Source organism: Embiotoca jacksoni, unplaced genomic scaffold, assembly GCF_022577435.1.
Source record: "Embiotoca jacksoni isolate LCO1_2020_lvr unplaced genomic scaffold, fEmbJac1.0.p SCAF_14, whole genome shotgun sequence".
Taxonomy (NCBI): Eukaryota; Metazoa; Chordata; class Actinopteri; family Embiotocidae; genus Embiotoca; species Embiotoca jacksoni.
Window position 1 is genome coordinate 10,664,441 of NW_027185274.1, and position 27,749 is coordinate 10,692,189.

At 40.5% G+C, this 27,749-nt stretch overlaps 1 protein-coding gene across 5 annotated transcripts in view; it reads left to right on the forward strand.

Moving 5' to 3' along the window:
• gria4a (glutamate receptor, ionotropic, AMPA 4a) overlaps positions 1–27,749 on the forward strand; it is a 100,367-nt gene that overhangs the window by 36,173 nt on the left and 36,445 nt on the right. For 4 of the 5 annotated variants that reach the window (XM_069147911.1, XM_069147912.1, XM_069147913.1 and 1 more), the window contains exons 3-10: positions 8,146–8,385; positions 11,561–11,613; positions 11,869–12,000; positions 14,146–14,199; positions 15,159–15,317; positions 19,870–20,037; positions 20,852–20,956; positions 21,917–22,027. In XM_069147911.1, coding sequence (XP_069004012.1) covers positions 8,146–8,385; positions 11,561–11,613; positions 11,869–12,000; positions 14,146–14,199; positions 15,159–15,317; positions 19,870–20,037; positions 20,852–20,956; positions 21,917–22,027 — 1,022 coding nt within the window. Of the gene's footprint in view, positions 1–8,145; positions 8,386–11,560; positions 11,614–11,868; positions 12,001–14,145; positions 14,200–15,158; positions 15,318–19,869; positions 20,038–20,851; positions 20,957–21,916; positions 22,028–24,078; positions 26,830–27,749 lie in introns of those variants that run through there. The other variant, XM_069147916.1, reaches the window with a different exon arrangement.

The window sequence follows — 27,749 nt, forward strand, 5'->3', positions numbered from 1 at the left end:
CAACGATTAGTGTATTCACCAACTGCGACAACACTGAAGGCCACACAGGTAGCTGCTCCCCCCTCTTGGGCACCTGTCTTCATTTACCCCAATCAGTACCCTTATTCTTAGAAGCTTTATTCATGAAGCCTGAGGGACAAGCCCTGGAGGAGGGGAGGAAAGGGGAGGAGGGGGAGTGGGGGGTGGGGGGGATGGCAGGGACAGGTGCAGAGAAGTGGAAAGATGTAATCAAAGGGAATAAAGAAGTAACAGCAGAATGTGGCAGTTTTACCCAGGAGCCTTTTCTCCTGCTGTCCATCACTTCTGACCCAATATTCAGCCTGGTATTCAGATCCCCAAAAAAATACTTTTTCTGCACGCCCTTTGAGGCAGCTCAAATAAAAATAGTAATTTGAACCTGAAAGTGTGTCTATGTACTACATTAGTTTACAACCCAACTCTCAGCACACTCAAACAGCTGTGAGCGCGTTTAATGACTAATTTCAAGCCTTTTCTATTCTGTCTCTGGCCTGCAGGCCAGTATTTTCCTACTTTCTCTTTTTGCTGGTTTGTGTATATCTTTCCAGACCTCTTCTTTCTCTCTGCAGCATCTGCTTTGGCAGACGTTACGCTCTCTTGTTACTGTCAGAGCCCCTCGTGGGTTTTGGAACTACTCTCTTCCTCTCTTACTTTTTTTTTTTTTTTCCTCTCTATATTTCTTCTTTGCTTTCCTCACTGAGAACAACTGAAGCCTCCTTCTCCTCCCTGCTTGAGGCAGTTTTATGAATGAGTGAAGAAAGAGAGAAGATAGACAGAGATAGACAGGAGAAGGAGGCAGACAGAGGGATGAATGGCCTCATTCACAAGCACAGCGAACCAGACACACACAGACACAGCGCAGCACATCGTGCTCTATCACCCTCAGTAATCACTGCCCTGTTTATGAAGCTTTTGTGGCTCAGTTATCTTGTAAACTACAGCATGTTCTAGTGGACATGAGCTGATATGAAATCCATAAGGTGGCTGAATGCCCTTGCCAGACAATTGATTGTCAGGCTTTATCTTTTATCTTGTCTTTATAATGCTGCGGATTTAATGAGCACACTTGAGGCTTGGTGTCTGTAATAAAGCCTCAGCACACTGCATGTTGGCAGGTTTTATATTGCAAATGTATTTTATTAAACTTGATCAAAGCCAGTCAGAACCAAATCTAACTCTGTAGTTCGATCTAAGTTAATTTTTTCTCTCAGGGAAGGAAACTACAAAACAAATAAGTATTGTTTATGTCGTTTATATTGCTGCGCATATGTCTCTGTTTTGATGTCTGCCGCTGAACAGTTGGTCACTGCTTAAAAAGCTCTCTGAAAGCCTTCTAATTTTTGTCTGTTATAAAATAATGAGCCTGCTCTCTTAAAGAATATCGATCTCCAGGCTTTTAGCTTGACAACATAAAATTGCTCCTTAGGATGGATGACTAGTTGTATCCTGGGTTGAAAATAATGTGTCCATGGTCATCTAATAGAGGAGCATTTGATAAACTGTTTTGTCACTAATTAAAAGCAGGATTGAAAAGCGATACTTTCACACAAATGTACGCTCTTTTAAGAGATGTTTTAATTATGTCCTCTACTGTGCATGGTATTGGTACACCCAGTGCTACTGTTTTATAAGCCTCACATTCTATAAAACTCCTTTTCTAACCTCTGAGGTGCCAGCGTTTTTTTTGCGTCGAGATACTGCTCCATTGTGTCATAATCTATGTTATTGTATAGAGGAACAAATATGAAATCCATACAGTGACCGTGCTCTCTGCCAGAAACTATAGATCTCGCAACTTTCTCTTCCGTCTTGTCTTTATAATGCTGCTCCAAAACTGAGCTGCAGTGCACTTGTCTGTATAAAAGTAGTGTTTCACTGTCGCACAACTCTTACGTTGGTGTTTTTTCTATCAAATACAGACACAGTTAAAAACTAAAAGTGTTCTTCCAGGCTTCTCACAGGCTGCTATCAATACAGCATTTGGGATACTTTTAGGGAAATGTCGCGCATGTAGTCTTTAAAATTGCCTTTACACAAACCAAATAATTAGGAAAATCCATTTCTGAAGGCCATTTTAAAAGACTTAATAAATGATGTACATATGTTTCCCTGTTAAATCATTAGCCATTATTTTACAACGTATATCATCAATGAATTACACGTACTGAGGTCTCTCAGGTTTGCCTCTGAACTCCAAACTTGAGCTTGAGCTGAGTGGTGCTATCAAACTCCAGAAAAAAATAGGCAGTTATACCCAGCATGCAAGTACCATCCACCTGGTGAGAGCTATTGAAATCATGAAGGCACAGAGAGCTCCCTATTCTTCTTCATTGAATGTTCAAGAAATAAATGCTTCCTACAAACCCAAGGGCATGCAAAGACATCTGAGAGTGAGAGAGTCGATTCAAAAAAGGTTTCCTCCAGCTTAAAGAAAAGATATTGACACTGAAATACAATCAGACATAAATCATAAGAGCTCTCTGTGTGATCTTTTATCATAATGATTATCTTCAAACCAGCTGAATCTTAGATCTCAGATACCCCATTCTGCTTTTGCTCAGTAGGATGTGTTGTAACCATGCAACCCTATCTCCTACAAATTATGGCTATATGCCATTCATTTGCAACATTATACATGTTTTGGAGACAACATAATGCTGCCTGGATTATATTATATCAACATAATGAAGGAACGTTCTGAATTAACATGTCTTTAATTTGCTAATATTAATAATTATCAGCAAACTACACACAGACTAAATATTAAATTAGTTTTCTTTATCTTGCATTACAAAACGTAGGAAGTAAACATTATTAAACCTTTTTATGGTTTTGTTCAGGCCATTACATCGCTAAATTAGTGAAGATTATTCTTGGTTTAACACCGAAAAAATTGAGAAAACGCACACTACGCAATGTGTTTATTATCATTTAACCAAGCCCGATAGTTTGTCTGGAAGTTTGTAAGTGTTCATTTTAGAAAGTGTATTTCTGCTTTGCCACAAACAGACTCTTGAATTTAGCTAAGTATTAGCTGGCATGGCTGAGGCCTTGTAACTGCCTGCCATGTGATTTCTTTTAGAAATGTGCACTTAACTGCAGCCTTGTAGCATAATTTCATAGCCAAGAAAAGTTGCATGTATCAGTGGACTTGACTCTGTAAGCTGTCTACGATAGCTTTGCTAAGCAGAAATTATTATGAGGACAGCATAGACGTGTTTAGAAACAGCTTCAAGGTATTGTGTTAAATAGTGAAGGACACTTCTGTATGTGCATAAATACTTGTTCATGATATTGTTGTCACGACAGTCCAAGACAGATTTATTCCTGTCATACATAAGTGATTAATTTATGAAGCACCTTTTTGTCTGAGGCTTACAAAGCACTTTACAGATTTTGCCTCCCATTCACTCGTTCACACTCACACACCAATAGCAGCAGAGCTGTCATGCAGGGTGCTCGCCTGCCATCTGGAGCAACTCAGGTTTCAGGTTCTCGCCAAATTGTCCTTGTGCATGTGGACAGGATCACCAAGGGACTGAACCACCAACATTAAAGTCCGTGGGCAACTCACTCTACCATCTGAGCCTCAGCCGTGCACATCCACACATGCAACTGCCAAACAGCTCTACTTAATATATCAGGATGTGGACTGATCATGAGTGTTAATTTATTTCATGCTAATGTGAAATTGTAAAAATGGTCTTATTCAAACTGGTGTATTGGTTTCCGTTACAGAAAAAAAACATACGTTTGTCATGTTTTCCACATGATCACATGTATGACACATGTTTACCACATGTTGTAACATATGATAACGTGGGGAGAATATGTGGTCGAGTTTTCACATTAGAATCTACCTGGGCTTCACACATGACACCATGAACAAGTTCCAAAACATGTTTCCCATATTCAAAACAAACAAACAAACATGTCATGCGGTCACGTGATCATATGAGTTTTTGTACATGTGAAACTTGTGTTTGAATGCGACAGGTCAGTCTGGGTAGGAGCTTCAGTAATTGTACAGATTCCAATGCTTGCTGCAAGATCATCTTCTCTCGCTTTTCTTGAAAAGGAAAACTCTTTGCTCTCTTGCAGTGATGAAACAGAATATATAACCCAAGAGCTTTCGTCTCAAGAGGGTACTCCTGTAAATGGGTTAAATGTGAAATGTCAATATAAGGCAATGGGCAGTAGATTCCTCTCTAATGATGTTGCTCATAATAGCTTATTATTGGCATTTACCTTTATTCCCCCCCCCCCCCCTCCAAGTATTACCGTGGTGCACTGTAGGTAGCCCTGAGCAATGCCTGGAAAAATACTCCTTATGGCTTTTAAACTAGCTTGTATTCCTCATTTACTCTGGTGCTTCCTTTATTTTGACATTTCCCTGCAGGTAATGAGAGCTTGTGGTATTTTGCAGTGTTTCTGTGGCTGTCTGGAGAATGTCTCTGCAGCTAGAAGGTTATTATTCAGACTAATGGGTGAGAAGCAACTGCAGCATCAGGGCCGAAAGTCTGACGGTTGTATAGGATGAGGGATTATGAGTGCGTGTGTGTTCGAAATATAGATGAATAATGTGGGTCTGTATATGTTTATTGCGAGTGGTGTTGTGCTGCAGTGCAATGACAGTGAAATCAGGTTTATCTGTCAGCATATATTCCTGCTGTCATGTGGAAAACAAACACGAGGCCTGTCTAAAGACATAAGCACTATACCGAGAGGCAAAAAGAGGGAGGCATGGTTGAGAGACATATGGGAGAGAGTAAACACAAGTTGAACAAAACCAGAGGCAAAGAGAGCTAAGATGTTAGTCTGTGATATATTGTGCTGTTTCGGAAATATATTTTCTTCGTTGTTATGCAAATTGGCACATTTAAATGTAAAAAAACAGGAAATAAAGTGACATGCAGAGTATGCCCATGATTGAGAGAGCTTTTTAAATGCACAGGGACAAATAAAATGAATCAGAGAAAGGCAGGGATAGCTGCAGAGGGAGATGCAGGGATGCTGAGGCTGGATATACTGTGTGGAGCAATACATGCAAAGGAGAGACATCAGATTTATGAAGAGGTATGCACAGAGGAGGGGAGAGGTTTGACAGACAGATGGAGCAATTAGGAACCCCCCCCCAAAAAAACAGGATATTGTACATAAAAATCAAACATATGGTGATGGTGAGAGAACAAGCGAGAGGGGGACAACAGGAGGTAGAGGTAGAAGAAGTCCCAGGAGACCTATTGTGTCCAGGGCTTTTACTGTGGTGATGATGCACCATGCCGCTGGTCCCCTCCTCTCATTAAAGCTTTATGAAGCTAGCTTAGCAAACATTTTATTACAATGACGCCACTGTCTGGCACATTCCTGCCTCGCGGCGGGGTGGTGTTGGTGGAGAGGGTTGCAGAGAAACAAGCCCATAGATACATACATCAGATCGAGAAACATGGGGCGTGAGCTACAGAGAGGCAACGCCAAGATCAGAAAGCATAGATAGAAAAATAAGGGGGTTACGGGAGCGAGGAGGTGAGGAGAAACGGAGAAAGATAGAGTAGATGAATGAAAAATAAGATTTGTGTTGCGTGCTCTGGGCCTGTGTGTATGGTTGTCTTGGTGTTCCTTTAAAAATAGAATGGTTTGGGATTAAGGCTATCAATATTCCTTTAAGTTTTGATGGAGGCCCAGGAGGTCGGGGGAAAATAAAGTTTTGCAGACAGTGATGTCACAAGCTGTATCTAAGCCAGAAGTTTCAGTCAAGTTTCAAAAAAGAAAAAGTTACCAATTGGCATGGGAGCAGCGCTCCAGACTGTTACTCAGTATGTCACTTCACATGTGCAATTTTTACTCTGATCCCCAAAACAGCGGATCCCTAAAACACCAATTAATCTAAAAGCAAGTAAATGGCATATGCCCTAGCACTGTTGTCAAACAAATTCAATTGTATGCTGATTTTCTTTTGTCCTTAGACTGTGTCACAGGCATCATTTATCTCAACCAAGAGCCATTTTTCACCAGCCAGCTGTCATCATAGATGAAGAAGTCTAATTTTTCCTCTGTGTTTCAATTGGAATCGGTCTCTGTTTGTGGTTTGCTTAAACCCTTGTCATTTTTTTTTTAAATTTTACACTCACTCTTCTGAGCACTTAAATATAATGTCAACTTCAGTGATTTAGCGTTCAAATGTTTGAGCATCGTAGGTACTATTTCTTTTGCCTCGTCTCGGTCGACTATAATGCTGTTTATCATACGGCGTGTCATCTCTGTAACCATCTATCATGCTGCTGTGTGCTCAGAAATATCAAATACAATCTGGAAATGTTGTTAAAGTCTTCTTGGAAGAAACTGAGAATATTGACTTTAAGGACACCATGACTCAGCTCCTGCTGAATGACGCATGCTAAGTACAGCTAGTATGCTAGTTCTCTGAATTGAAAACATTTAGCTCCTGTCATAATCGGACACTAAATCCCTGCCTTATCGCTTCCTGGGTGCAGGGGCCTCGGCTTTGTTTAATTGCCACAAGCCGAGCCGTCAAAGCTGCGTCTCCCTCAGTGTTTACCCCCACTGAGGCTTATAGCTGATAATGGAATTACTCTGAGTCCCAGGAGGAGGGAGAGCGGGAGGAACAGAAAGAGGAGGCAGTCGGAGATGAAGGGAGCGAGAGGAGATGAAGGAAGGTGGATGGTGGAAGCTGAGAGAGAGAGGATGGATGGAGTTTCTGCCCAGAAAAAAAAAAATGAACGAGGGAAAGGTATGAGATGACACGATGCAGGAGGAGATCAGAAGAGGCAGAAAGACAGAAAAGGTTGCAGAGTGATGTCCGACCAGTGCCAAAAGCAAAGCCTGCAGTCTTCCTGTCTCACTGTTTACTCCAGTGTGACGTGTTACAGGGTGGAGAGTGAATTATGACGCAGGATAGAGCTGAAGTTCATACCATGCCTGCTTGAAAGAATCTAGCTGAAAGGATGAATGGGACTAAAAAAAGAAAGGAGGGGAAGCAATGAGGATTAAAGAGAAAGTGAGTTGACAAAGTGAAACACTAAATAGCGTAAAAACAGGATGAGACAAGAGTTTCTGCTCACACTTGTCTGAATATGCTGGACTCCCTGGCTTCAACACCAAATGCTTTCTTTTATTTTTTTTTGTTCAAACACAGTTTTGGTCGAACCACAAAGATGAACGTCAAACCAAAACAGAGGATAGCATTTTGTAGAAGCGAGGTAGCGGAGGACGTCAGCGCTTTTCTCTCTCCTCTCCTTCATGGTTGAAAGCTTTTGGGGTGTTTGGAGACTGAGTTGCAGTGTTGTAGTGGAAAATGACTTCACATTTGAAGTGAGCTCGCGGCTCGGTCAAGGGCTTTTTTTTTTTCCTTTCTTTTTTTTTTTTTTTTATCTGCACGCATGTGTGTGCAAGGATGGATCTTGAGGATGTTGAGCTCTAAGCAGGTTGAGGTATTTGACTGTAATTCCTTTAACAACTGTATAAGTAGCCAAACCAGTTTGGGCTTGTGGGAACGATTTTGTGCATTTCAGAACATTTGAAAATTGCTTGCCAGGGGCTTATAGGTCAGTTTGATTTCAACCATGTGCAAACATTTGTGCTTGTAATTCATACCCACAGGTGGATGTATGATGAGGCGGCGAATGATTTTTGTTTTGGTGACTTCAATCTGCCTCATGTTGTTCTGCACGTAATAAAAGTTGTATTTTAGAGTCTTATAAAACGTATTGATACATTTTCAAGATCAAATCAGTTCATTAAGCATTTTTGGAAAACCAGTCTTGCACACGCCACTAAAAGATGCAGTTTATGGGTTTAATTAGGAGTAAGAAACCATTGCACTGTAGCACTGACACAGGCTGAAGTTGTCGCTCATTAAAATGGTTGACATGTTTTACCACGTTCCACAGTGTGAATTTAATGAAGAGCCATGTGTTCTTCTGCATTCCCCTCTCTTGTTCTCTTTCTACCATGTTCATTTGCAAAGTCAACACAAAGCTCTCCAACACAATATCACTGTATATCTGTATTTCCCTAATTCTTTATTCTCTTTTCAATTTGTTTTTTGTGTCCCTCTTCTTCCATCTGGATCCACCTCCCGCCTCTTCTCTTCACTCCTCACCTCAGTCTGTTCTCAGTATTCGAGGGGGGTCTTCGCCATCTTCGGCCTTTACGACAAGCGCTCGGTGAACACGCTGACATCGTTCTGTGGTGCCCTGCACATCAGCCTCGTGACACCGAGCTTCCCCACTGAGGGAGAGGGCCAGTTCACGCTGCAGCTGCGGCCGTCCATCAGAGGTGCTTTGCTGTCACTGTTGGACCACTATGACTGGAGCCGATTTGTCTTCCTCTACGACACAGACAGAGGTAAACGCACAGGGACTAATACAGTATGTTAACAAGGCGCATAGAGCTGATGTTACAACATTTTTTTTTTAAATGCCACACAATTTGATTGCTTCAAACGTATTTTTATTTTCTGCATGGTTATGTGTAAGGCATTGAATGAGGTTACAGCATTCAGAAATATAAACTTCAATAAAAATGTAAAATTCTCTCAGCATTATTACTCTCTGGGTTCAGGGATTGGGAGAGAAACAGACTGTAGACTGTAGTAAATTAAAGTATGTTTTATTTTTTTTATTTTCACCTGTTACCATCAAAGTGCTGCAGAGGCATTGATGTGACCAATACATCGCCTTACAACCTCTCATCTGTTTTCTACTTTATCTTCTTTCTTTGTTTTAAGGATAAAGTTCAGAGGAGGCTTTTGTATGCAAAAGAGGCAATCAAATAGTTTGTATTAACTGTAGCCCAAATGAAATGTAACTGGAGAGGCATATTGTCTTTTTTTTTTTTCTCTGCCAGATAATTATAAATGCTGCTGTGATAACAAGAGCCAACTGGGTTGATCTGCTGTTTTATATCTCGGCTCCTAAATTCAAAACTCAGTTCTGAAAGATTAAAATAGATTTCTAATTAGTTTCAAAACCCTTTTTGCATGAAGAAGTAGCTGCTAATTTGGGTTCAGTTTGGAACATAACAGCATTATAAGCTCACCACCTCATAATCATCTTTATAAAAGTCTATTTGCCGAGGATTATTTAGCCTTCATGTAACTCTCAGATTCAGCCTCGTCTCCTCAGAATTAAAGACCTTGTGTCACTGAAACTTAATAGGCTTGATAAAGTATACAGCTGCAGAAACAAAACGTGCAATTGGGCACTTTTCAACTAAAAAAACAAAGGTTTTGCTTCAGCTCTTGCAGCGTTCACCTGCCTATAATTTAAACATGCCATCATGCAGTGCACATAAGTTAATGGAGCAGGCACAGCTGACGCCCTCAGCCCCAGACCAGTATCATGGGAATGCTTGGCACATTATTTCTCCCAGCACACACATACATGCGCACACACACACACTCTCACACAGACTAATTCCCTGCCACAGGGAAAGAAACACAGGTCAAACATGACACACAGTCCCCAGACCACGGTATAGTGGTGTGTCAGGGAATCAGTGAGCTGAACCATATGTGTGTGTGTGTGTGTGTGTGTGTGTGTGTGTGTGTGTGTGTGTGTGTGTGTGTGTGTGTGTGTGTGTGTGTGTGTGTGTGTGTGTGTTGTGTGTGTGTGTGTGTGTGTGTGTGTGTGTGTGTGTGTGTGCGCGCATGCTCTCTGTGTGCTCTGTGTGCTCTGTGTGCTCTGTGTATGCCTCTGCCAACCTCCCTGTGGCCCAGGTTGTCTGGGTTAGTACCCATGGGGGAGCAGAGGGAGAGACAGGTTAGGTGAGTAGAGAGGCTGGAGTGGCCAAAAAAGACACAAAGTAGGTGCGAGTCAAGGGAGGAGGAGACAAACAAGAGGACGGGCAAAGGAGAAAGTGACAGGAGATGGGTGGCAATGTTAGGTGACAGGGGGGAGATTACAGAAAGGGTAGAAAGGGGGAGTAAAAGGACAGCCAGGATCACAAGCCTTTGGGGATATACAGTAACATATCGCAGGAGGAGGAGGGGGGAGGCTTGAGAGGAAGGGGGAAAGGAGGGAGAAATGGAGCGAAGGATGGATGCGTAGAGTTTGGGCTGTACTCACCCGTGACTTGGCCAAGGCAGGGCCCTTCATTATAAGCTCCCATCAGGCCCTGCTGCCGGTAATGTGCTGGAAAATGGGCAGTAACGCTGTGATCTGTTTTATGCTCCCTGCTCTGCTCTACAGACGGCCTGCCGACACACTCACACACATACACACAAACTGAGCCCCACATGCCCCCCCACACAATTGCATCCAAAGAAGGATGCATACACGCACGTACTAAGTCATGCATAAATTCACACAGAGTAGAATAATGCATGTTCAGCTGTGCCAGCATTAAATTAATGTATTTGCAGACAGCACAAACAAAACGTACACGTATACAGTAAACATCTCAGACAAATGCAACCCTAAACACATACACACACACACATTCATTTAGGCACAGACACACTTATTCATGACATCACTGGAGAGGCTTCAGAGGTAATACTGGAGTTTGTGTCATTTAGTGTTATTTATGTGCATCTGTGTCTATTCATGCCGCTGTGTTTCAAGAGATATGCTCTGTGGGCCTTTGCTTATCAGTGTGTGTAAAGACTTTGAGTGATTTTTATTTATTTTTTTTCCCCAATTCCCATTCTGGCTCATAGCAGAATGTAGAAAAAAAACCAAAAAAAAAACATATGTGGAGTTTTGGTAGAGATTTAATAGTTATTGTGATGAAAAGGTTGCTGTGTGCCAATATTATAAAGGATTATTCCTGTCATGTCGGGTTTTTTTTCTCATCATTGTAATAATCTCCACTTATTTTGAGCCATCAAGACAGCTGTTCAGTGTAATACACTGCAATGCACTGTCACTCTTGTTGCCACCGGCTGCTCATCTGATCATAATCATTTTCAAACTCTAACATCACACTGAGAGACTTTCTCACCTTGTTCACGTCCGTCATTTTGTAGAAACAGACCTTCCCTTTCTGGTGTTGGTTCCAGGCTATAAATTGATAAATGTCAGTGTGTGCTCAGATGTATTGCATTTGAATCAAATTTCACTGCTAAAAAAAAAAAGGAGGCAGTGACAAATTCCGTTTCAATGAAATGACACTATCAACTGTATCATTCACAATGAAACTGACAGTTTATTGTTTTTTCACATGATTGTCAATCCTGATAAGCGCTGCGGGTTGGTGGATAAAGTGACATTGAAGCGAGAGCTGTTGCTTGAAGTGCTAAGCACTTTGCTCCCACTTTTGAAGAGAAGACAGTGGAGGATTACTTTGGTAAATGAGATGGGCCTGAAAGTAATGCACACCTGGAAACACTTTGCTGAGTTCACAGCATGTGGTACAAACACATTGTGGTAACTGAGATAAAATACAAGATTTTGCATTTACTGGTGGGAATTTTTACCTGCAAAATCTGCAGATTATAATTACTCCGTTTCCCAACTACAGCATCTACCAAGTACAGCATTAATTCGCTCTCTCTCTTTTCCCCCTCTCTGTTGTTTAGGTTATGCAATACTGCAGGCAATTATGGAGAGAGCGGGGCAGAACGGATGGCAGGTCAGGACACACACACACACTCTTGGATACCTGCCAAAAAAGCACACACACAAGAACGCTCACGATCTCATGCGGCCTACATGTCTAATTTACACAGCCACATACACAAACAGTTCACTCATAATTATATTTAATATTTTTGTCATTAATTCTTCGAACACGATGGTAAAACTGCTTCTGACCATATTCCTACATGCTGTTTGTGTTTCTACTCGTGCACATTTCCTGTGAATACGTGTGTAATTGTGCGAACAGGTGAGCGCAATCTGTGTGGAGAGTTTCAACGAGGCAGCGTACCGCAGACTCTTAGAGGACCTGGATCGCCGGCAGGAGAGAAAATACGTCATTGACCTGGAGCCTGAGAGACTACAGAGCATCCTGGAACAGGTCAAATTAACTGATCTATCTTAGCACATGACATTAAACATAAGACTGTGAATACACGCATGTACGAGCATTGTGGTACTGGTGCTGGAAAAATAATCTGGCATGTACATCTTCAATATGGGGACTGGATATTTGAATATTTATACTCCAAATTTATTCCACGCAGCCAACTTAGCTGGACAAAAATTAAATATGAAATAGTTAACAAATGAACAAACTAAATAAAAATAATCATGTTTCACAGTTTTAAAGTTTCTATTGGTGTTTAGTTACTGTGATTCATACAGTGCTTTACTAAACACGCTGTAGTCCTTTGCTACATGATATCACAAGAAAGAAAAAAAACCCACCATTATCTAACTGCAGCACATGAAGATGTTTGGCTCTGATCTGGACCACAATTGAGCCTGCTGGATTTTAGATCATGAGATACTGCTTTAATCGAGGCCACACTGTATGTGGCACTGTTACTATAACTGAGATTACTAAAGATGGGGCACAGATCACATCACTGACCTGGACTTCACAGCACTCAACCCTTAATAATGATGTACAACCGTGCCACAGTGGCACATTATTACAGCCTCCCACCACAGAATAGGATGTGGTAAGTAATCAAAATGAGACCCTGTGAGAAAAATTGGAAACAATTATAGTCTGTATTATGTTACTAATTATTGTAGTACTGTCGAACGTTTTCTTTTCACTGTACTTCTAGTGTCGGTTTGCAGGCTGTCTGCTCCGCTCAGCGAGTTGGAACAGCACTCCTGATGCTTTCTGACATCTGGAAATAAACAAGATTTAAGATTTTCATCCAACAGCTCTATCTGTGTGATTTTAGTAATGACACTATACTGTCCACTCACAGATTTTGAGCATACATACACACACAAATGCATACAGTACATCAAGGCTCTCTGCCACCTTACGCTTGTCTAAGTTCATTAGATTGTCTTGCCTGACGGTTGAGACTTGAGCTCTGACAGGTGGTGCAAACATGTGTGTGTGTGTGTGTGTGTGTGTGTGTGTCTGCGTGCCCTTTGACTCAGGTTGGAGTGTAACATCCCATTGGTTCTGCCACCTGTCATCACATCTGATCCTCTGTCTCCACATCTGACAAACTCAATGACACACACAGCTGAACACACACCCACATGCACACTCAATAAGTTGTGCTTCACACACACACACACACACACACACACACACACACACACACACACACACACACACACTCACAATTACAAGTAGTACATAAAAATCAAATACAGGCTGAACGCCGCAGGCAAGCAAACATACGAACCAGTTTTTAAATGCACAAATTTCTCCAGCTACGCATGCACACACAAAACACACACCAGTAGCAGCCTCCCAGACAGACAGACTGTTTCTTAATTGGCTTCTGTGGTGAGCGAACACACAGACACACATACATGTATACTGAGACAGGCACGCAGGCACAGACACACACTCCCATCACAGTGGGCTCTGCGGTGCTGGCATTGGCTGGTGTCCCTGTTCTGAGACAGAGACTGCTCTGTTTGTGTGCCCTGCCAGCTGCGATCTATGTGCGTGCGTGTGTAGGTGTGTGTACATCTGTCTGTGTCAGTATGTAACTGTTGATATGTGTGCGCGAGAGAGACAAAGAAAAAATGTGAACGATTTATTAATTAGCTTTATGCACCAGGTTAACATGAATATGCATATTAGTCCTTTTTTGTGGAAAAATTCCCAACATGCCATATTTTATTCGACACTTCTATAAAGGTGTAACAATAAGAAAGAATTTGCAGGTTTTAGTTCTGAGTGAATTGCTAATTATTTTAATAAAGTTGGACCAGCCTGTCGAAACTCATCTGAGTGAGACAACACCACTAAAACTCCTTAAATGTACTGAGAGGCTGCAGAGTTGTTGCCAGCATGGTACCAAAGACTAGCCTAAGCCCCATCACTTCCTCTGCTTTTAATCAGCACAGTAAAGTAACACAGCCACACTCTTAAGGAAAGTAAGGGAGCAACAGATGGGAAGAAGTCTCCTTTATTTGCAGTTAGACTCCCCTGCCGTGTTCCCTAATTCTGTTTGTTTGCCGCAAAGCAAATTGCAAAGTAATAATGATTTCCCTCCCTCTCCCTCCAACTTACCAGGCCGTCAGCGTGGGGAAACATGTGAAAGGATACCATTACATCGTAGCAAACCTGGTAAGAACTCCTAATGGCAGGACTTTCAGATGTTATGTTGAGACATGTTTGCAACAGCATTGGTTCAATGTCTTATTTTAACAAGCTACATGAGGATAGTTCCTTTTTTTGATATGCCAGGGAGTTCGGACAGCCGCTTGTTTGGAAGCACAACAGACCCATAAATACTAGCCACGATGAAGCTTTGAAAAATTTTAATATTTTTATGTCTTTAAAGTCAACATTGCGGGACATGTTTTAATTCCCTTTACTTTGACATTCACTTTGTTGTACAAGTTGTACATTTTCTGCAGTTACTAGCAGAAAAAAATCTTTGGCAGTTCTTTTTTGTTGTCTTAATATTCCCACCGAAAGCCATTATTCCTATTTTTACTGAATTGGTATTTTACCATTTGCCTCTCCTTGAGAAAGTCAAAGCTGTCAGAGGCTGCTGGAACTCGGGTCAATAAATTAAGTATTGCTCCAACCTCAGACTCTAAAATCTGTTCACCAATGGTTCTCTCTGGGACGGTGAAGAAGGGGCCAATGAACTCAGGTCAAGCTAAATGGGCTCCCAGCTTTTAGCAATTAGTATCCATCAGCTCACCATAACCCTCACACGTCTTTACTCTCTATCTCTGGCCTCATCCCAAATTGATCCCTATTCACCAGCACTTCCCTACGAAGTGTCAATCTCCATAAAGTTACATCTGCAGCTGTACAAGGATTAATTTGCACACCAATCAATTAAGTAGTGGAATAGATAATCAGGTGAACTCATCGTGTGTACTATTGTGAGTATGGCTAATGTGTCAGCTGTCATGTCAGCAAAAGTGCACACTGTGTGGGAGTGCTTTGTGTAGTTCCACTCTTCAGCGTCTGGACTGGGATGTCTTTTATGTTTTTTCTGCCTTTTTCAACTCCCCTCTTACACTTTTGTTCTTTGTGTCTTTCTTGCGTGCTTTGGTTTTCTCTCCCAGGGATTTAAGGATATATCTCTGGAGAGGTTCATGCACGGTGGGGCCAACGTAACGGGTTTCCAGCTGGTGGACTTCAGCAAGCCTATCGTCATAAAACTGATGCAACGCTGGAACAAACTGGATCAACGAGAATACCCTGGATCTGAAAGCCCTCCTAAGGTAAATATAACACATTGAGTGTGAATATGAATATATGGATTGGAAATCTGTCTGCCAGAGCTGTCACCGCCTATTTACCTGCCATTACAACTATTATGTGTGATATAATGACATATAAATGCAGTTGTAGAATTAACATGCAGAGCTTCACTTGATATTCAGAAATCTTCACAGATATTACACACACACTCGCATACATTTAGGGATGGTATCATTGGTGTGCAAATTGTTCTTTGTATCTGAATTTCACCACAAAAGCAACATAAAGAGATTTTGCAGTCAGGTATGCCGTCACAGGCTGATATGCTGTATTTGAACCATTCAGAGTGTGATGTGGTGCATTTGGCACTGCTTCTTAACCAATCAAAGCATGACGTCGGGATATGGAAGAGGTGAAAAGGCTGGTCTGTGATTTAGTGTCAAGGTTAGCGTGATGCATACAGATTCCACAGACTAAAGACGTCTGTTCTGCATGATATTTATTTTTCTCACTTTTTCTGAGCTTTTTCCCTCCACATGTCTCCTGTTCGGTATCCAAATTCACAATTGAATCCCTTATCTGTTAACCTAGTTATTTCTCCCACTGTACATCTCTTGTCTCTCTGTATAACCTCCTGTCTGTGTTCTCTTGCTAATTTCAGCCCTTTCTCTGTCACATTTGTGTATCTGTGTTTTGACTCCTCCGCCCACCCCTTTCTTTATTTATTTCTGTCTCACCTTCCCAAGCACGCCTCTGTTTACAGGGTACTGACCTGCAGGCAATCGGAGTTGCATATATTAACTGGAAATACATTCACTGTCCCATTAAAAATACATCATATTGCAACTCTGAGTCCTCTGATCTGTAGCTTGAAAAAAATGATATACATAACTAGTACTTAAAAAATCACAATGTTGTAACAACAAAAAGACAATGCTGTGTGTGTGTGTGTGTGTGTGTGTGTGTGTGTGTGTGTGTGTGTGTGTGTGTGTGTGTGTGTGTGTCTTTTAAGTGAGCAAATACATACAGATAGTCATATTCTTTCACTGTCGGCATATCATTTTTCACCCAGAAGCCAGTGTTAATTGACTGAACGTCATTTTTAGATTCACCTGATGAATTCTCATTAGCAGATGTCGGCTGCATGCGTCGTCCCTTACCATTTACACAACATTCAGTGTGTTAATTGGGGTACACCTATTATGGATGATTATGGCAGATAAACACAGTGAACCTACTTACCGTAAATATGCAAAACAGCGGCGAACACACCTGCAGGTGGTCTGAACTTTCAGAGCTGTAAACATCCCGGATCGAGTGCATCCAAAGATTTTCTCTCCATTCCAATTGCAGGAATGATGTTTCACCTTTGCTTTTTGAAAACCTAGAATAACAAGATTTTAATGATTCCAAACAATACCAAGAAGTCAAATCCCTCCAGTGACAACAGATACCTCCAGTTTGCCCCTGTGTTGTGTAAAAACTGAGCTCAGTTCGCCTTGGGCCAGCCGGTAGCCTCAGGCCAAGTAGGAATCCGGTCTAATAATTTGCAGTGTGGAAATCACCATTGGGAAATGTCCCTTCTACACTGGAGACTGGATTTTGAGCTGCCTGCTTTTGGCCATCAATCAAAATTTTGTAACCGCTGGTGTGCCTTGAAATTACCTCTGGTGTGCCTCGAGATTTGGTTGAAATGTAATGAAAATGACGTGGCAAAGAAATATGTTAACTTCCTCCAAATTTTGCCACAATGCTTGTGATCGCACATATCCTCGCCAAGTTACAGCCATCTTTGTGATTTGTCCTCTCATTTTTTTTTTTTACACTTTCTCTGATTCCTTGATCAGAATATATCTAGTTTTATAACATCTGCGTTAGCATAATTAACAGATGATGGGGCTGTCTTTATCAATATTTGTCCTCCAATGTTTGCCTGACACCTGTGCAAAGCTCATTTTATAAATTGAATATGCTTGTCCAAATGGTTTTGAAGCTACTGTCTTAATATTTCATTTCTAATACTTTTCCTACTTGACAAGAAAAATTAATGGGAGAGCTTGTGTTTGTCAGTGTGTCATTAATGCTGCCTCTGCTATATTATGCTCCTGGTGGTATTGTGTCATTTATATACAGTATATGCACACATGCAGAAGGTTAATGGCTACTCACAAAGTAATCCATAAAACAAAGGTGACATGTTTCCTTTTTTTTTTTTTTTGCTTTTAGACTAAAACCAGACATGTGTTGTCTTTAGTTTGACACTGATGTTGTCCTCTAATAGTGCCACATTATCTTTTGTGTCCTTGTGTTGATGTGAATCATAATGACCTAAAGATTGGTTCAAAATCTACCATCTGATTTGCATTATCCATATTCCGATATTACTTTATGATGTGGATGACAATCTTTATCAGTATTATTATTTACTCTGGTTTAAGATAAAACACGACTGTGTGGAGCCATGTTCGCAGCTTAGTGAAGCTGTACTGTCAATTTGATTTATGGCAGGTACAGTATGTTTATCATGTTAGTTTGTTAGCGGGTTAACATCTGCTAATTAGTAGTGCTGCTGCTAAGCAGTAGACACAAAATAAAGCTAAGGCTGATTAGAATAGTATTACAGCAGTTTTGCAGGTATTTTATCCTAAACAAGCGTACTTGACAAAATCAAATGTTGACCTCATGCTGTTGTTACATCTATGTAATATTTACAAAAAAATGTATGAATAAATACGACAGTTTATTATTCCTGCAACATTGCTTATTCTCACTCAGGTCAGTTCACCTGGTGAAAAGCCTGAATGCAGATATGTACATTTTAAATTCACTGCATACATGTTTTATGAATATGTTTGAAATATAGGACATCCTTTCTCTTGCTCTACATCATTTATAGATCTGGTTCTTGAACTTATATGAAACATCAGAGTTAACTTGTATTTAGCTAAATGTCTTGTGCTATTTAGAGAATCCACATTTACAGAGTAAAGTTGTTTTGACGGAGTGGATTTTAGTTGAACTTAGAGATTCAAACTGATCCTGGGAATTGTACCCTGAATTTTGGTTTTTATGAGCTACTACTCTTTCTATGTGTCCCGGAGGTGTTTCTGTCCTGCCCCTGACAGGAAAAGAAAATAGTATGCTAGTTGACTCAGTTTTGTTTTTGTTTTCTCCTTGATTTGTATCCTATCGTCGTCATCTGTCAGTCACTCGCCTAAAGGCTGCTTTAGTTTCAAAAGGGTAGAGATGAAAGTGGGATGACATGGTTGTGCAGCCTTCCAAAACACACCTTGTGGGATACAAATCAAGGTATGTCAGTAAGCGAGAAACTACCTGCGGAGGCGTGGAGAGCATCGGCAGAGTAGCTCAGCCGACTTCCCTCTTTCCTCCCATTCTCATCTCTCCACTTGTTTCCACCGTGATGTGAAGGCAACCCGCGGTGTGTTTGACTGCCTCTGTCTGTGTGCCGCTGTGTGTGTGTGTGTGTGTGTGTGTGTGTGTGTGTGTGTGTGTGTGTGGTGGGGGAATTGCTGCTGAGTGTGTGGTTTTGTTCCCTGCAGCGCTGTCTTACCTATAATGACTTTGTCAAACAATCTGTCAAGATCACTGCCACTTTTAAGAATTTCATTAGAGAACAGATACCTCTGAAGTTTTACCTTTTCTGTCTTTCTTACTCGCTGTCATGTTTCATTAGTTCCTTCTAATTTGTTGTAAGTCATTTCGAAATGTTTTAGAACTTAACCCGATGAAACATGTATAAACCTTGGAAATCTAAATTTAACCATCAAATTTGATAAACAGCTTTATAATATGGTTTAAACATATTTTAATGTCATTTTAATGGATTTCAATCCTGTCCAGTGACTGTATTTGAAAACTGTAAGCCTGTCGAAAGCTGGCACATTTACAGTGACGTTACATTCACAGTGGTGTTAATTGATGTTCACTGGTGTTAACTGTGGAAGTCAAATAAAACTCAGAGCAGTAAAATAGGTTGTTGTATTGGTCAGCGTGTTTGCATACTGACCATGATGGTTTTTAAAGAGTTAAGATGGCCTAAGCCTTCATGTAGCAATGCAGTTATTGTGATTAACTTGAGTATAATTTTAGGAATATATCCCATAAGCTCACAGGGTATCCTCGCATTGCCTTTTTTGACTTTGAAAAGTAACTCAGAAGATATAAATGGTGAATTTGTACACAGTGTTTTAGGGTTTCCAGCACTGAAGTGAGCGGGCTGTAATACTAATAGGGAAACAATCTAAACGTAGTTGCTTGAAATGCTGAAGTTGCTTCAATTCACTGTTAACTGTTAGCAAGAACAAACAAATATATTTAAAAGTCAGTTTATGTTCGTAATACGGTATAAATGAATGCCAGTAACAGTAAAACATGCCTGCAGTTTTTACACATTTTTATGCTAGTATTAGAGAGTTGACTAAAAATAAGTAAAAAATTGAGAGTCTTTGACTTAATTTCTATCATATTTTTTACTTGTGTATTTGTCACATTCTGTAAGATTCTCCCAAAAACGTTTAAAACTCATCTTCTCTGTTTTTCTCCATTTTACAGTATACCTCATCTCTAACTTATGATGGTGTCCTTGTCATGGCTGAGGCCTTCCGCACCCTTCGCCGCCAAAAAATTGATATCAGTCGCCGTGGCAACGCTGGTGACTGCCTGGCCAATCCAGCTGCTCCCTGGAACCAAGGGATAGATATGGAGCGTGCACTCAAACAGGTAGGCACAAGTTTGATGTTAGTATGTACAGTTTACTATCCACAGACTGGCAAAGGCTTAGACAGATGTTCACAAATACACACACAAATGCTTAAATGCAATCAACAAAACAGCTGACATGACACTGCTATATTTGGGGTGATACTGCAGTGACCTCCATTCACTTCTCAGGTACTAAACATCAACAATAAGTGCTATTTGTCTCTAACCTTAACTTTGTCATACTTCTAATTGTAATCCTACAACCAAGCCTCAACTCTGAAATACTTGTCCCCACAAAATACCCTGTGGGGACAGATTTTTTTGTTAGTTTGCAAATAATTTGTAAAACCTATTCCTATTATAGCTATTGTAAAAAGTCCTTGAAAATCATTTCTACATGTATTCAAACATGTAATTAAAACTTTTATGAAATGTATTATTTGTGGTTTGATTTGTTTCGGCAATGGCCGTTTAATATGCGTGAGTACTAACCTTTCTATATAGCTGTTTTTATTCTTAGTGAGTGTCTTCCTTTACCAGACTGGATTCAAATGGCCTTCTTAATTACTGGGTATATACAGGAAACGATGCACTCATGTAATTTGGTATTATTGTTTGGAGCAAAATCTCTGATAAAACCCCCCTCTGCACTGTTACTGCTCATACAAACTCAATATTTTCCCAGCTGCTGCTTCCTGTAGAATTTAACAATTTGTGTAAACACTGCTTGTTTGGCTGCACTATAAATGAATACCTCAATTGACTGTTCAAGGAATGTTGTATTTTTTTTATATTTGTCTGGTCCTTAGTATAATTTTTGCTATAAATTCAGGTACGCATTCAGGGCCTGACTGGGAACATTCAGTTTGATCATTACGGTCGGAGGGTCAATTATACTATGGACGTGTTTGAACTGAAGAGCAACGGACCTCGTAAGGTAAGCTGTTTTCGTGCCTTTAGAAATAAAGAGAAACCATTTGAATTTGTGAGATGACTTCTTAAAATCATACGACAACCAAATTATTGCATTCACATTTCAGACTGTGTGGCTGAAAAGCAAATATCAAAAGACAATTGTCTTTCAACTGCATGTAAAAACAAGTTTTTTTATTGTTTCAGCAAATGTGACACTTCAGTTTGAAATTTACATTTGATACCAATTGAAAGAATATATAATTAATGTTAGTGTTAAAAGAGAATTCCTGTAGTACTCACGGTATGTTACATTTTTCTTGTTACATCCCTCTCATCTAAAAGAAAAATAACTTATTTAGTCCATAATTATTGCCATAATTCTGGTTTAAAACTGTTTCTATGTGGTCATAAATACCTTTCGATAACTGCATTCAAACTAGCCATCACAGCTTGTGTTATAATATGTTTATAGGGTGTGCATTGATGAGCAACTTACAGACAACCTGGAGGAACATAAATAGTTAGTACATAATGTGTCTTCATAACAATAAAGAGCAGGAGGATAAGGCTCAGGTTGAAAGTGTTTATAATTGCCCTTTCCTGGAGAAAAAAAAAAAAAAAAGCATACATGTAGCACCTATAATAAAGAAATAACATCATGTTCGGCATCTCAATTGTTCCTTTGACGGCAATGTGTGTTTATTGAAAGTTCTTATCTCACTCAATATCTCTCAATATCTTCTACTGTTCCAATGGGAAATTTGCTGGAGAGCGCTCATTTTGTTTACTTTCTATTACTTTTTATCTATCTCATTTGTTCCATTTCTTTTTATGTTTGAGCTTTATCTTACCTAACTTGATTTTATTATAAGCCCTAAATTCCTTTTTTGCATGAATTCTGCTTTAAAGAATGACAATTTGTTACATTATATTTTCCTATTATTAGTCTTATTAATCTATTCTCTCCCTCTGTTTACCTCAGATCGGCTACTGGAATGACATCGACAAACTAGTGTTGGTCCAGAATGAAAATGCTCTATCCAATGACAGCTCACCAATGGAGAACCGGACAGTTGTCGTGACAACCATCATGGTAATGTACCCTCTGACTGCTTTCATTTCTCCATAGTTTGGGTACGGTTTGTGATTTCGGTGTACAGTAGCTCTCCTTCAGCACTGACAATCTTCTCTTCAAATCCACAACCTAAATTCACCAAAATCTGGCTTTCACCAGACCCTTCGTGTAGAGATGTGAAGTTTATGAAGATGGAAATTAGTGGAAATTCAAATGACACATCAGAACAGGTGATTAATACTAAATAAACAAGTTGTTTTTCCCCGAAGTAAGATGAACGGAGTGTAAAGTACAGGAAACAGGAGGGAAGATGGAAATCTTGGTTTTCAAGAAAGATGAGTTTCACATAAAATTTAATGTATAAAGCCTTCACTGTGGTGACACTATGGGTACAACATTATTGTGGTTAGATGAGACTGGATGCAGTAACAACCAATGTGTTGCAGACAGGGCTTTCCAGCTGGAGAAAAGTGGTTCCCAACCTGTGGTGTGGGACCCCTAGAAGGGGTCACAAGATGATTAACCCCTTATGTCCACACAATTGCACTTCAGCAAATTATTACCATATATTTTTACAGATTGTCCACTCTTTTTTAATTTCAATCATTATTCAAATAAAACAAAATGGAAAACATTTTCTCATGATCATAATCAGTAGATGCAACCAGTTGTCATATTTTCAGAAGTCATTCTTTGACTATTTTAAGTTGAGCTGGAAGCTGACGTTTACCTCCATTAGTGGCCTTTTGGGATCCATTCAGTTTAAAGCCATTGAGGATGAAGCACAATGCGGGAGTCATATGGCTGAGTTTTGTTAACATCGCAGAAAAATTAGGTTGGAGACAGATGAGCTATCCGAGTTGAAGAGAGCTCTCATAGCACAGCCAGGAGGGAGTGGCACTTGTCCAGCTGGAAGATTTCACTAATGTCTCATTAGTAGGCAAATCTAAAACTGACCTCAGATCACCATTTAGAAGTGACCTCAGTCCAGTCTCTCCTAACAGCTTTCAGATAGACACTGCTCTGCAACCCAGTTTAATGATTCCTCTTTCTTCGACAAACAAGGATAAAGGAGGGCTAATCGGTGGATTTGTGCACATCCTCTGCTTACATTTGATTTTCACTTCACCCATCTGCAGCCTTTTTATGGTGGCCATCCCCTTCCTGTAAATGCAATCAGTCTAATTCAATTGAGCATGCAAAATGATGCAAGTGAAAGCAACTCAAAAGACTAATTCCAGCCCAGAGATAAAACAAGTCACAGATGCTCGAGCTTTGGTTATTCAGTATTTTTGTTTCAAGGCACACTGCTTCAGCCAGCAAAGTCATTAATGTGACCAAAATATCTGTAGTTGTACTCACTGTGGTGCTCATGCAAACACCTATAAATGGACAACTGCACAAAGATTTGATAATATACAGTGAAAGTCTACAGTGCCTCCAGTGGCCACAAGCAGTAAAAACATGTCAGGTCGGCAATGAGGAAAACAACCACACCACATACGGCTGTGAAAAGTTTAGAAAGAATACATTCATCTGGATTAAGTGTCCCCTGTGACAGATCTACCTTCAGACATATATGCCTCAACTGTAGTGAACCTCAGGACAGTGAGCTGTTTGGTGCCTAGAGTCAGGTCAAAGACAAGCAAATACAAACATATCAATACAACTTTTTACCCTGTGACCAAATCCTACTTTGAATATGTGTGTATTATCTTAATGTATATTTTATGTAGGCTGTTCTGCTTTTGTTTCTAATAACGTTGATTTTTATTTTGTTATAAACGAGATGAGGGTGAGGGTCAGTGTTACAGTGTACATGATTGCAATGTTTGTTCCCCCTCCCATTTCTGTCTATCATCTGACTTTTGCAAAACTTCTACTGTGACTACCACCTCCTATCTCTCTCCCTTTGTCTCCTCTGTTGTTCCTCTTTAACTGTACTCACCTCCTCCCCTACACCCTTTGCTTTCACCCCCATGCCTGCAACCGTCGCATATTTTCTCTGTGGAGGGTGACCTCAGCAGGCTTTGACTAACGTTAGCTCAGCCACCTCCTCCTCTTTGCAGCCTCTGATGATGAGGAAGCCTCTGCTGCGACACTGACGCCGAGTCTGCAGGCAGAGCTACAGACTGAAACACAGACTCGCCTGAGTCGCAGGCCCCGGGGAAAGACTAAGAACAGACAGACTGAGTTCCTCTAAAGCTCTGTTTAAAGACTGTATTTGTTTCACCTTTTTTTTTCTCTATGTATATTTTGGTTAAAAAACGGATGTTTTGTTCAGATATCATTGCTGGTTTGCCTTGCAGTAACAATCGCACAGAGAAGAGATAAAAAGGAGCTGCACGGCCACCATGTTTTAGTCCGTGAGGTGCTGGGTCACCTTACTTGCTGTGGTCCTGTCTTGCTCTCATGAGAAAAGCCACAGCTGGATGAAGGTCTGCGAGGGAATCTGTGGCTTCTGTCAAGGTTTGACATTTGGCCGCACTAAATCACTGGACTGTGGAACAGCACTGTTAATTTAGATCCTTTTCCCTCTTTCTGAGGACACTACGGTCACCACCATCTTCTCTGTTACGCTACAGAGCACCAGCAGGAGAAATTGCCTCAACAAAAGCTTTTTTTTTTCTACATATTTGCATTGTTTATGTTTTTTGGTTGTTTTTCATTAAGAGAAAGTGGAGGAGGAGAGCAACATATGGACAGGACTGTACGTCTGTCCTGTATTTTTTTGCCCTCACATTTTGATACCGCTCTGCCATCATCTTTATCGTTCTGCTCTGTCACTCTGTATATCCACTCAGTCATGCCTAGACTCTCAACTTTCCTCTCCTGTATTTAAGTTCCTCTGAGATAGTTTCTAAATATCTACACCTTATTTAAAGTGGCAGGAAAAAAGACGTTTTATTTAGTTCTGGGTAATACTGAAGGTATTTGTCTAAAGCTCAAGTAATCCTTTGATATTTAAAAGACACCATGATTTATGTCTTAACTTGCGCTTGGTGTTTCTTCCGCAGTGACATTGTAGTTGTTTTTTACACGGCAGACGTGATGTGTAGTATGTTCAACCCCCCCCCCCAAAAAAAAAAAATACCCAACTACTCAGTAATATGAAATTGCCACGGACATTATCACGATATATACACACCATTTATGAAAACACAGCTGCTGGCATGTATTTTCGCACAACAGGCAGAATAGTCACGTGAGCATTTACCCAGACACAGCTTCTATGAGCAAAGAGCATTGATGGGGATTGACTGTTAGAGCTCCTTCAATTTGTCTTTTTTTAATGTGTACTCATTCTACTTCACTTCAAATATTACCATTATGGCTATGACAATGTCTTTTTTATACTGCTTCTGCTCTGGCCTCAATTCATTGTAGCTCAAAAAACTGCTTTTACTAATTTTGTATGTATTTTGTATTAGTAAATCTGTTTCAATATCATATAGTATGAATATATGTGACTTCTACTCAGTTAAATTTGACCTTTGATATATTTTTTGATTATTGGTGATTGCTCAAACAGTGCAGGATGCTTATTCACAGTATGTCGGGGGAAAAAAACTGCACACTCAGTGTTGTACTTTCTCCCAGTGTATTTATAATGAGGGGTCAATATCCCTAATCTTCCAGGGTCTTCAACATAAGTAATGAACGCTCGGACATTGAGCTGCAGATAGGAAATGTGCACAAGATAAAAAGAAGACATAATATAAGAAACATCGTAATAATAAGACACAAATGAACAAAATCTTGAAAATGTTGCTCATGGGAAAATGTATAGCTGATTGACTGAGTGGTTGGTGACTCATTGATTTACAGTTTTTGGATGGTTGGTTAGTTACCTGGTCGTACGACTAAGTATGAAGGTGGCTGACTTGTAGCTTTCTCTGCTGGCAGTCTGGCTGACCAGCAAATAACCTGTGTAACTGGTTGGTTTAGTGACAGACCAGGAGACATGGCAACCAACAAACCGGTTGATGGAGGGACTGTGTCCGCTGGTTGCAGGTTGACAGCAAATCACTGACTGTCAGACTAACTGCTCAGCTGCTCCCTTTTTAGCTGAATAGCTGGGAGATGATCATGCTGACTCACTGGCCAAATCTGTGACTCGATAGATGATTATGTACTGTAATTGCAGTAATTGCTTAATAAATGGACTAATTGACCAACCGACTGACTGAAACGGGCTGTGACTTGCCTTGCCTGCCTCTCTGGCCTTCTGACTGTATGGCTCGCAGGCTGATTGAATGTCTCGGTGGCCAGTTAACTTGTGACGTGACTATCTGGCTTTTTCAATCCTGAACTGAGTGTCTGGTTGGCAGGTTGAATGAATGACTGGACAGTTCAGTGACTGTCCAGTTAGAGCGCCTGTCTTTTTCACTGGCTGTCTAACTGGCTTACATAGTGAGTCCTGTCTGCCTTTTTGGCTCCAGTGTGAAGTTTTTCATGTCTTATCAGCTCCAACCATTTGCTTCTACAAAGCTGTTCTCCCTCTTTCACCCACCCATTTCCCTCCTTACGTCTGTTTTTTCAGTACATCCCCTCTCTCACTTGCTCTCTCCTTTTTTCTCCTTTTTTTTGTTGTCATATTCCGTCTTTCTCTTAATCTCTCCTTCACACGTTCCCCTTTTCTGTTTCTATCTATCTTCCATACTCCCTCCCAGCTGTTGCTGTTTATATTCTGATCTGCTCCTTCATCTTTCTGCTGTAGTTTCATAGAGCCAGTGCACCCCCCAGCCCTCCTTCTCTTCCCCATGCCCTCCTTTCTTTCCTTTCAACCTACTGGTTTTCGCTTTCATTTCCTCCTTCTCCCCCCCCCCCCCCCCCCCCCCCCCCCCCATCTTCTCACCTCCCCTTTCTTGCCATGCCCTGACTCATGATGCCACATTAGGTAACACCCAAACACGATGCTCTCCTCCCAGCAGTAAATACATGCACTAACCATTGGCAGTACCACCTTCAACCAAAGACAAAAGCAGCTGGAGCAAACTAATAAAAAACCGTAAGGAGGCATTAAAGTGAAACAGTGCCACTGTTGTTGGAGCTTCCACTGATATATGTGTGTGGTTGCTTACATAATACTAAAGTATCTCAATAAAGTAGCCTTCTCTGATATAAAACACTTCACCTTAAAAGAGATAATCACATTCCCCTTAACACAAATCAAGTCAATTATTCCTCTTGAGAATCAGTGATTTAAGATGGAAAGAAACAAGCAAAAACAGCACTCATGTTTACTTTTTCTATAGGACGTGTTGATGATTTGAAAGAATATAATCACATCCATCTGGTTACAGCATGAGCATCATTTTTATGTTCAGCTTGCTAACTTAAACTCCCCCATAGTCAGTATCAAGTAGACTTTTATTTTGTAGATGGTCTGTTTTATCTCTGTCTTTGTGTGAAAGAGAGCTATTTTCATGAAACAATGCACGAGACAGTACAGACAGCTTGGTGTCATTCAGGTAAAGAAATCCATCAAGTAATCTCTGCCACAAAAAAAAGTTTCAAGAACAGGATTCCTCGCTAACAGTTCACATTTAAGTCACTATTCAGAGGGTATCAGCCGTGAATGTAACCTTTGGGAACCATTTAGTTTGTAATTACAACACAATGAAAAGTCAAGGTTAAAAATACGCATGAAGATGGTTGGGACACTTATAAATAAAAGACTAAATCAGGTTCTAGCTTTGAATATACTGGTATTATCCTTTTAGACATAATTTTCAGA